Source organism: Scyliorhinus canicula, chromosome 23 (genome assembly GCF_902713615.1).
Source record: "Scyliorhinus canicula chromosome 23, sScyCan1.1, whole genome shotgun sequence".
Classification (NCBI taxonomy): Eukaryota; Metazoa; Chordata; class Chondrichthyes; order Carcharhiniformes; family Scyliorhinidae; genus Scyliorhinus; species Scyliorhinus canicula.
Window position 1 is genome coordinate 26,114,170 of NC_052168.1, and position 11,314 is coordinate 26,125,483.

Here is an 11,314-nt window from a genome sequence, read left to right on the forward strand (position 1 = left end):
TCTCCCAGCAGTCAAGAGAGACTTTTTTTTTAGCTGCAAGCACAGGAATGCCCAGTGGTTGTTCTTCAGCTGTGACCTACACGGGTCACAGTAGAACCAGATTCACACACCGAGACCAGGGTTGTGGTTGGCTTGTAACCCCTTTTCTAGTGTGTCCCTGAAAAGGGAAAAACGCAAGCAAATCTTTCACTCAGAACTGCTTTCTTTCAACTCACATCATGTCCACAGTCTGGGATATAGCTCACAGGAAATGTTCCCCGCTGAGATGGTAATTAGCCTCCATTATCTCTGCCAACACAGGAGATTGCAGTTCAGTTTTTTTCATTGCATCCCTTCCTTTGAAGTGTCCCTGTGTGAAGTCCCTTGACACCCTCCAGGTGTGACAACCTCTCCCTGTCACTGAATTACATTCTCCGTCATCTTTGGCTGGAATGTCCCCTTTTCGAAAAACACAGGTCTTACTCAAAAGTTCAATATGTCTGTCAGTAATTCAGGGCTATGATCCGTTGTCTATGATCACTGTGCATTAACCTACGTACAAACCTTGAGCCTCTACAAGTGGCCCTGAATTGAATGTGTTGTGCTCTGTCAAGATCTTTAACTACGCACTGGATAAGGCTGAGAAGTATGTGGCAAATGGAACCGGAGTCCATACAGAGCCTTGCTTGGTGCTATGTATGACAGGAAAGGCACCCAATGATATGGCATTTTGAACCAGGCTGACCACCATGCCATCGTGAAACAAGTAAAATGTCACTGATCATCGTTTCAGAGCAGCCATTTGTACAGAACGTTCCACAGACCTTCCGTTGCTTAACCGTATTGCTTTTTACGTGATGTTTAAGTCCATGCAATGATATCTAGTTTGATATCTTGCTATCAGTGTATTGCAGCTGAATTAATAGCAGTAAGTGGTGCGTGTTGCTGTTGTGCTCCATATGGTAGACCCACATTCACTGCCGTCAGCAGGACTGGAGTTGTACATCTGAGAGGAGTCCAGGAATGGTCATATCTACTGTTTTCTTTAATCAACTGTGATCAGAAGTGAGCAGTTTAAAAGAAAGAACTCTCAAAGATGGAGAACGAAAAAAGCTCATCGACCAATTGAAGCTCATCCCTCCTGTGCACTAATTTTTCCACCCGCCTGTTTGTCTCCCACATCTCCTTTTATCTGAAGGCACTCCTGACAGCTAATATCTAAATTTCGCTCCACTCCTTTACACTCTGACCTCAGCCTGTCATTTGGGTGAGAGTTTGATTTAAGAATCTCTTGATTTAAGATGTTTCGGAGGGATAGACAGGTATGTAAGGGAGGTGGAGTAGCATTAATAATCAAGGACGACATCAGGGTGGCATTGAGGGATGATATAGGTTCTATGGAGAATGAGGTTGAATCCATTTGGGTAGAAATTAGAAATTCTAAGAAGAAAAAGACACTGATAGGCGTAGTCTATAGGCCACCAAATAATAGCATCACACTGGGACGGGCAGTAAATGAAGAGATAACTAATGCCTGTGAAAAGGGTTCAGCAGTTGTCATGGGAGATTTTAATCTGCATATAGATTGGTCAAATCAGCTCGGTCAGGGTAGCCTTGAAGAGGAGTTTGTTGAATGTATCCGGAATAGTTTTCTGGAACAATATGTAATGGAACCGACGAGAGAGCAAGCTATCCTAGATCTGGTCCTGTGTAATGAGGCAGGAATAATTAATGACCTCATTGTTAGGGATCCTCTTGGGAGGAGTGATCACAGCATGGTTGAATTTAGTATACAGATGGAGAGTGTGATGATAGAATCCAATACCAGGGTCCTATGCTTGAACAAAGGGGACTACGATAGAATGAGGAAGGACCTCGCTAAAGTAGACTGGAAACAAATATTTTATGGTAGGACAGTTGAGGAGCAGTGGAGTACTTTCAAAGAAATCTTTCATAATGCTCAACAAAAGTATATTCCAGTGAGAAGGAAGAATTGTAAGAAAAGAGGTAATCTACCATGGGTGTCTAAGGAGATACATGAGGCTGTCAAATTGAAAGAGAAGGATTACAAAGTGGCCAAGATCAGCAGGAAACTAGAAAATCGGGAAAACTTTAAAGGTCAGCAGAAAGCCACGAAAAGAGCCATAAAGAAAAGTAAGATAGAACACGAAAAAAAACTGGCACAGAATACAAGGACAGATAGCAAAAGTTTTTATAATTATATAAAACTAAAAAGAGTGGCTAAAGTAAACATTGGTCCGTTAGAGGATGAGAGTGGTCATTTAGTTATGGGATATGATGAAATGGCGGAGGCATTGAACAAATACTTTGTATCGGTCTTCACAGTGGAGGACATTAATAACATGCCAGCAATTGACCGAGAGAAGGAGGTAGGTGAGGACCTGGAAACCATTACTATCACGAAAGAGCAAGTGTTGGGCAAGCTAATGGAGCTCAGGATAGATAAGTCTCCTGGCCCTGATGGAATGCATCCCAGGGTACTGAAAGGGATGGCTGGAGTAATAGCAGATGCACTGGCGGTAATTTTCCAAAATTCGCTGAAAACTGGGGCAGTCCCAGAGGATTGGAAAACAGCAAATGTGACGCCACTGTTTAAAAAGGGAAGTAGACAAAAGATGGGGAATTATAGATCGGTTAGCTTAACCTCTGTCGTGGGGAAGATGCTTGAGTCTATTATCAAGAAAGAGATAGGAGGGCACCTCGATAGAAATTGTCCCATTGAACGGACGCAGCATGGATTCATGAAGGGCAGGTCATGTTTGACGAATCTCTTGGAATTCTATGAAGACATTTCGAGCACGGTAGACAAAGGGGACCCAGTGGATGTGGTGTACCTAGATTTCCAAAAGGCCTTTGACAAGGTACCGCACAAGAGACTGCTGCATAAGATAAGGATGCATGGTGTTAAGGGTAGAGTACTGGCATGGATAGAGGATTGGTTGTCTAACAGGAAACAAAGAGTGGGAATAAATGAGTGCTATTCTGGCTGGCAATCAGTGACGAGTGGTGTGCCTCAGGGATCGGTGTTGGGACCACAATTATTTACAATTTATATAGACGATTTGGAGTTGGGAACTACATGTAAGGTATCCAAGTTTGCAGATGACACGAAGGTGTGTGGCAGAGCAAAGTGTACTGAGGACTGTAAAACCTTACAGAGGAACATTGAGTGAGTGGGCAAAGGTCTGGCAGATGGAGTATAATGTCAATAAGTGTGAAGTTATGCATTTTGGTAGGAGTAACAATAGAACGGATTATTATTTAAATGGTAAAAAGCTGCAGCATGCTGCTATGCAGAGGGACCTGGGTGTACTTGTGCATGAGTCACAGAAGGTTGGTCTGCAGGTGCAACAAGTAATTAGGAAGGCAAATGGAATTTTGTCCTTCATTGCGAAGTGGATAGATAGAGATAGAGAAATACAGCACAGAACAGGCCCTTCGGCCCACGATGTTGCGCCGAACTTTTGTCCTAGGTTAATCAAAGAATTTTGGACAATTTTTCATGGCCAATCCACCCAACCTGCACATCTTTGGATTGAGTTTAAAAGCAGAGAGGTAATGTTGCAGTTATACAAGGTGCTGGTGAGGCCACACCTCGAGTACTGTGTGCAGTTTTGGTCTCCACACTTGAGAAAGGATGTGCTAGCACTAGAGGGGGTGCAGAGGAGGTTCACTAGGCTGATTCCGGAGTTGAGGGGGTTATCGTATGAGGAGAGGCCGAGTAGATTGGGATTATATTCACTGGAATTCAGAAGGTTGAGGGGGGGATCTAATAGAAACATATAAAATTTTGAAGGGAATGGATAAGATAGAATTAGAAAGGATGTTTCCACTGGTAGGTGAAAGTAGGACAAGAGGGCAGAGCCTCAAGATTAGGGGGAGCAGATTTAGGACTGAATCAAGGAGGAACTTCTTCATTCAGAGGGTGGTTAAAGTATGGAATTCCCTACCAAAAGGAGTAGTAGCCGCTACTTCAATTTAAAGATAGGGTAGATGTTTTTTTGAAAAATAAAGGAATTACGGGATATGGCGAGAATGCGGGTAAGTGGCTCTGAGACCACGAATAGATCAGCCATGATCTTATAGAATGGCGGAGCAGGCTCGAAGGGCCGGACGGTCTACTTCTGCTCCTAGTTCCTAAATTCTTAATCTCCCTCTGAGCAGTTGCGCCGGCTGCAACTTGTTTCCCTGGGGCGGTGGGTTGAAGGAATGAAGGCAATGGTGCTATCAGCACATCAGGGTTTGTGGTTTGATGGTAGATTGCTGCACCTTTTTTATTAAATGCCCGAGGGGCTGGGAAAGGAATTTTCCACGCCTGTTTTTTTCAATTTATCGGCCTTGGGATTTACTGTTTTTAATTTTTGCATTTCCCAGCGGATTACATGACTGCAGGAGTGGGATGGATGCGGGCAAAGTAATAATTGCTCCATCAGATACTACACGGTTTGGGCAATGGGAGGCCTGGGCTTACTTAGGTTTGAACTAGGGGAAACCGTTTAAACATAAGAGATCTCTCCTTTAAGAAGGAGGTGGGAGATTCTCTCCGTGGTGACTGGGGTGTGGAATTCCCTTCCTCCGAGAGCAGTGGAGGTTTGCCAATGAATATATTTTTTATAGATTTAGTGTACCCAATTTCTTTTTTCCAATTAAGGGGCAATTTAGCGTGGCCAATCCACCTACCCTGCACATCTTTGGGTTGTGGGGGCGAAACCCACACAGACATGGGGAGAATGTACAAACTCCACACAGACAGTGACCCAGAGCCGGGATCGAACCTGGGACCTCGGCGCCGCTGTCCCAGTGCTAACCACTGTGCCACATGCCGCCCCTGGCCAATGAATATTTTTAAAGCTGATTTCAATTGACTCCCTTTTTAGTCGAGGGTCTAAGTGTAAACACAAAAATAGAGCTGGGACCACAACCATATCAGTCAATATCTGGACATATGGACTCGAAACATTAGCCCTGTTTCTCTCTCCACAGACGCTGCCAGACCAGCTGACGGGTTTTTTTTACAGCATTTTCTGTTTTAATTTCGGATTTCCTGCATTCCTACTTTTTTATTGCACATGATTTATTGTAGCTTCGCTAACAGCTCAGTAAATTAATCCCAGTAAGGGGCAAAAGCCATTTACACCACAGTTAGTCTCCATGGTTGAGCAACTTCAATTCCGTGAAGAGGCTGGAATTGTTTATCCTGGGAGGCAAAGGTTGTGGGGAGATTAAGGAAAACTCCCTTCCCGCAACAGCACTGTGGGTGTATCTACACCATGTGAATTGCAACAGTTCAAGAAGGTGGCTTGTCGCTACCTTCTCGACGGCAATTAGGGATGGGCCGTAAATGCTGACGTCGGCAGCGCCGCTCCATCCTGTGAAAGCAAAGGTTGTTTAAAATTATGGGAGCTTTTGGCAGAGTATAAATGAGAAATTGTTTCTACTGGCAAATGGGGAGAGGACCGGAAGTCACAGATCGAAGCTAATTCGCAAACTTAAATCAGTAACTTGTCATGATCTGGAATGTGCTTCTGGAAAAGTGGGAGATTCAATGGTGACTTTCAAAAGGCTAAATACTTAGCACGGTGGCACAGTGGGTTAGCCCTACTGCCTCACGGCGCCGAGGTCCCAGGTTCGATCTGTCCGTGTGGAGTTTGCACATTCTCCCCGTGTCTGCGTGGGTTTCAGTCCCGCAACCCAAAGATGTGCAGGGTAGGTGGATTGGCCACGCTAAATTGCCCCTTAGTTGGAAAAAAATGAATTGGGCACTCTAAATGTTTTTTAAAAAGCTAAGTTCTTGAAACGGAAAAATTTACAGAGCAGTGGGAAAGAGCATCTAGCCTTTCAAGGAGACATCAACAGATATAGTATGCTCGGACGGCGTAGTGGTAAACATTGCTGCCTCACGGCGCAGAGGAGTCGGGTTCGATCCCGGCCCTGGGGCATTCTCCGTGTGGAGTTTGCACATTCTCCCCTGTCTTTCCTAAAAATTTAAAGTACCCAATTATTTTTTCCAATTAAGGGGCAATTTAGCGTGGCCAATCCACCCACCCTGCACATCTTTGGGTTGTGGGGGTGAGACCCACACAGACACGGGGAGAATGTGCAAACTCCACACGGACAGTGACCCAGGCCCTCGGCACATAGGCAGCAGTGCTAAATTCTCACCGTGTCTACGTGGATCTCACCCCCACAACCCAAAGATGTGCAAGGTAGGTGCATTGGCCACGCTAAATTGCCCCTTAATTGGAAATATTTTTTAAAAAACAGACACAGTACAGTGAATGGCCTCCTTCTGTGTTATTGGGAGGGGGGGGTTCAAGCTCTCACTCCTTTAAAAAAAAAATTTAGAGTACCCCAGTTTTTCCAATTAAGGAGCAATTTAGCGTGGCCAATCCACCTACCCTGCGCATCTCTGGGTTGTGGGGGCAAAACCCACACAAACACGGGGATGATGTGCACGGACAGTGACCCAGAGCCGGGATCAAACTTGGTCCTTGGTTCCGTGAGGCAGCTGTGCTAACCACTGCGCCACCGTGCTGCCCTCAAGCTGTCACTCCTGATTCCTATCTTACTCCGAACGAAAAGTGTCCACGTTTCAATCAGACGAGGACTGGATTGGGCTTTGCTTGCTTCTCATTGTCCTGCTTTTGATGTCAATAACGCTCACTTGGACAAGTCCCAGACCATGTCCATGGGACAACAGCAAAGCACCTTTCAACATCATGAAACATGTCCAAAGATATGCAGTTAGGTGGGGTTGCAGGCATAGGGCGGGGGGAGCTAGTTAGAGTGCTCTTTCTGAGGGCCGGTGTAGACTCGATTGGCTGAATGGCCTCCTTTTGCCCCTTGGGGATTCAATGATCTGAAGGTCCTTCATAGGAGCCTTATGAAGCCAAATTCGACATCAAGCCACGTAAAATGATATTAGGGTAGGGGGTCAAAAGAGCACCTTGAAGGCAGAAAGAAAGGTAGGGGGAGGTTGATGGAGGGAATTCCAGAGCTCGGTGTCTAGGCAGCTGGAGGCATGGCTACCAGTGGTGGAGGGGTCAAGCTCAAGGGGCTAGAATTAGATGATTGCAGATATCTTGGAGGGTTAGCCAGGCCGCTCCACGCCCCCCCCCCCCCCCCCCAATCCACGGGATACAATATTAGCACAGAGCAGGGGTGATTTAATGTGTTCCTTTAATGAAAATTCCTAACTGAATTATTGTGTACCTTCTCTAGGGATACCATGCGAGAAGTTCTCCATCTCCTTCGGAACACAGGGAATCCTCAGGTGGAATACATAATCCGCACCTTAAAGAAATGGGCCAAAGACAATCGCGTAGCTGTCTGAAGGTGCAGGGTGGAACGACCAGGAAACACGCCGACAGTCTTGTGTGGAGCTGCTGCTTTCAGTGAGAGGCTTCTGTGTCTCTCACCGAGATGCGAGTAGTTATCCCTGCACCCTGTCAAAGAGCTCTTGTGATGCGATGCAGTGCTCCATGGGAAACATTTCCTCCCCTCCCACCGCCTGCAATTAATGGTCTCCCAACGTTAAAGCCAGACAATTTTAATTCCCTTTGTTACTGGGCCCCACTCGGGGAAGAACAATTCTATCAAACACTTCAACGTCTGCACATAGAGGCGCCTACTGCACTCTCAGCATTATTCTGTTATTATTCTTCACGCCCATTCATCTGAACAGGATGCAGCACGGCTGAAGCGCTGTTCTAGTTCTCGAGCAACAGTGGTTTCTTAAATTACGGCACCCCCTTAAACATCTGCGGAAACTGCTCCCCCCAAGGACCTAACCGTTAACACGCTTATTCCTCCTGTACTCATTGCTCTCCTGTCCTCCAGTTGGTTGTTTGTGTATAAGCCAGTGTTGCATGGAAAGCAACATTATGGTTTAAATACCAAACATGCCAGCAGAGCATTCAGCATATGGAGACCAGATACAGCTTGCCCACACTTCCTGCTGGGAGGAGCTCACAGCATGGGGCCAGGCGCCTCCCACCAAGAAGGCATCGTCAAAATATCAGGCAAACCAATGTGCTGTGCCAATGACATCTAGGTAGAGTTCAGGGAGACGCCCAAAGGTTGAGGAATAGTGAGCGGACAAAACAAGGCAGCGTGTTCCTGGTTTCCAGCATTGGAAAGTGAATGCACATCGGATGAGAACTGATCAGACTTAACTGTGCAACTACCCCTCCTGCTCCTCCACCCCGATGGGCTGCCCATTGTCACGCTTGTGTGTGTAAAGAATGACCATTGGCATGAGGTGCCAGGTTCTGCGCCCACACCATCACACCCGGGTACCTGTCAATATCTCTGGGATCACTTTGGAACAATATTTGCTGGTTAATACCAACCCTTTTTACAGTCACTGAAGTTACTAGTATTCTGTTTCCAAGTTTGTTTTTACGTACCTCTTGTATAATAAATACATCTAAAAGATTTGTAAATTATTTTGTGTAAATAAAGCATTTATTTCAAAACTTTTTTATGAATGTATTTTATTACGAACATGTATCAAAACCGGTTACACCAAATCAAACACCCCAGGAAACATACTTCCCAACAATTAACTATACAGTCAGTACAGCTCTTCCCCCCCCGCCCCCCCCATGACGAATGGCTTCTCAAACACGGTCACAAACATCCCCCACCTCTTCTCAAACTCCTCTGCAGAGCCCCTTAACTCGGATTTTATCTTCTCCAACCGCAGGAAGTCGTACAGGTCACCCAACCAAGCCGCTACCCCCCCCGATGGCGATGCCGGCCGCCACTCCAGTAACATTTGCCGCCGTGCAATCAGAGAGGTGAAGGCATTGGCCTTCCTCCTCTGCATGAGCTCCGGCTTCTCTGAAACACAAATATTGCCACCAAAGGGTCCACCTCCTCCTCCACTATCCTGGGTAAGGCCGCGAACACTCTCGCCCAGAATATTCCCAATTATTCGCAACACCAAAACATGTGCTCGTGATTCGCTGGCCCCCTATACAGGCTCATCCAGTGCTTCACTCCATATTCCCCAATTGATCTCTCCCAACTCCGCTTCCCATTTCTCTATGAATCTTTATCACCCGTTCCCTCCCTGCTCCCCCAGCCACTTGTGTATATAACCCCAATTCTTTCCTCACCTTCCACATCCGGAAGCAGCAGTCACTCCAGCAGTGTGTATCCCGGCAATCTAGGGAACCCCCTCCAGACCTTGCGCGCAAAGTCCATAATCTGCAGATACATGAACTCGCTACCCCTCGGCAGATCTACCCTCTCCCTTAGCTCTTCCAGATACAGATCCCACACCTTGACCTGCCCCACTTCCCTCCACCTCCTATATACACTATCCACCCCACCCACCCCTGGCTCAAACCCATGATTCTCGCACAGCAGTGTTAACACCGACACCCCTTCCACCATAAAATGGCTCCTCAATTGATTCCAAATCTTCACTGTGGACTCCACTGTGAGCTCCCTGAATACCTACTCGGAGCCATTGGCAATGCTGCCGTCACCATAGCCCTCAAACTAGACCCCTTACAAGATTCCTCCTCATTCCTAACCCACTCTACCCCTTCTATTTCAAAGCTACCTTTTTTTATTGCTGGAGTTGGATCTGACTAATTTTGAGATGTGTAACTGCTATTTCAGTCATTGCAGCATACTGGAACAATAGTTACTCTCTTCTCCCTCCCCTACCTACTCTCTTTTGCTCCCCGTCTCTTGCTTGAGTAATGATTTGAAATGTTCATGTTAAAGACGTTTTCTTTTTGCCCAAGAAACTTGCTTCATGAGGAAAATACGGTGGGCAGGATTCTCCACCCCCCCCCCCCCCCCCCCACGCCAAAATCGTGTTCGGCGACAGGACAGCGAATCCATTTTGATACCAATATTGGGAGAGACGCCTGTTTTTGTATTCTCCACCCCCGGAAAAGCGGCGTACTCTCAGTAGGTTGCCTGAGGCCCGCCCCACGATGCTGCGTCGCCGACCGGCCGAGTTTCCGACTGCGTGGGATATCTGTGCTCACACCGTCCGAGAACCTTTGGCAGGTGCGGACTCAGTTGGGGGAGGGCCGATCATTCGGGGCTGGGGGCACTGTGGACGGGTGGTCCGGTGCGTGCGAGCAGCCAAAGGGGGGGCACTACTTTTTAAAAAATAAATTTAGAGTACCCAGTTGTATTTTCCAATTAAGGGGCAATTTAGCATGGCCAATCCACCTACCCTACACATCTTTAGATTGTGGGGGTGAGACCCACGTAGACAGGGGGAGAATGGGCAAAACCACAAGGACAGTGACCCAGGGCTGGGAGTCGAACCCGGGTCCTCAGTGCCGTAGGCAGCAATGCTAACCACTGTGCCACCGTGCTGCCCGGGGGGCACTACTTTTGCAGTCCGGGTCAGCGGGCTGAGTCAGCCTTGGAGCATGGCGCGGCTGCTGCAGACCGCCGCTCTGCGCATGCGCAGCCACGAAACCAGAAGTGCTCAGGGCCGTATCGGCAGCTGGAGCTATCTCCCTGCTATCCCCCAGAAAAACGGGGAATCGGTGGCTATTTTACGCCAGTTTTTCTGGCATAAAAGACCACCGTTTTCACGCCGCCGTGGGGACTTAGTCTCCAAAACGGAGAATCCAGCCCCTTGTTCCTGAGGTGTGAGAAGCCAATTGGATCAGATATGTCCGGCAATGTGTGTCTCTTGGATTGACCATATGCCTAATATTTTAAAGAAGGTGACGAGCAAAGTGATGCTACAAATCCCTTCAACGGATCTTCCCTGACTACTTGCTGAGGGAGCACTGGCACCATTGCACACCACCGTACACAGAGCTCCAAAACAGGACCACAAGAACCTGGAAATGTGTTGTTTTAATTTCTGAAAACAAATGCATCAGAGAGAGCTCAATGCAGCATTCCTGTTGATTTTAATATGCTTTTAATGATGCACTTATTGGGACTACATGAGGGAGAAAGGAATTGAAAGATATGCTGACAAGGTGAGAAGTAAAGTGGTGGGAAGAATCTCATAGGAGTGGTGGAATGATAAACTTTACCGTCACAAATAGGCTTACATTAACACTGCAACGAAGTTACTGTGAAAATCTCCTATCGCCACATTCCGGCGCCTGTTCGGGTACAGAGAGGGAGAATTCAGAATCTAATTCACCTAACAAGCATGTCTTTCGGGACTTGTAGGAGGAAACCGGAGGAAACCCACCCAAACACAGAGAACGTGCAGACTCCGCACAGACAGTGACTCGAGCTGGCAATCGAACCCAGGACCCTGGTGATGTGAAGCAGCCGTGCTAACCACTGCGCTACCGTGCCGCCCATCTGA

The 11,314-nt window shown here is 47.1% G+C and overlaps 1 protein-coding gene across 1 annotated transcript in view; it reads left to right on the plus strand.

The window, feature by feature from the left end:
* The window catches only part of ttc26 (tetratricopeptide repeat domain 26), a 78,264-nt gene extending 69,820 nt beyond the window's left edge, over positions 1–8,444 (plus strand). The window contains exon 18 of the mRNA XM_038783621.1: positions 7,222–8,444. Within this exon, the coding sequence (XP_038639549.1) occupies positions 7,222–7,333 (112 nt within the window). The 3' untranslated portion in view covers positions 7,334–8,444. The remainder of the gene's footprint in view (positions 1–7,221) is intronic.
* Positions 8,445–11,314: the final 2,870 nt, after the last annotated feature.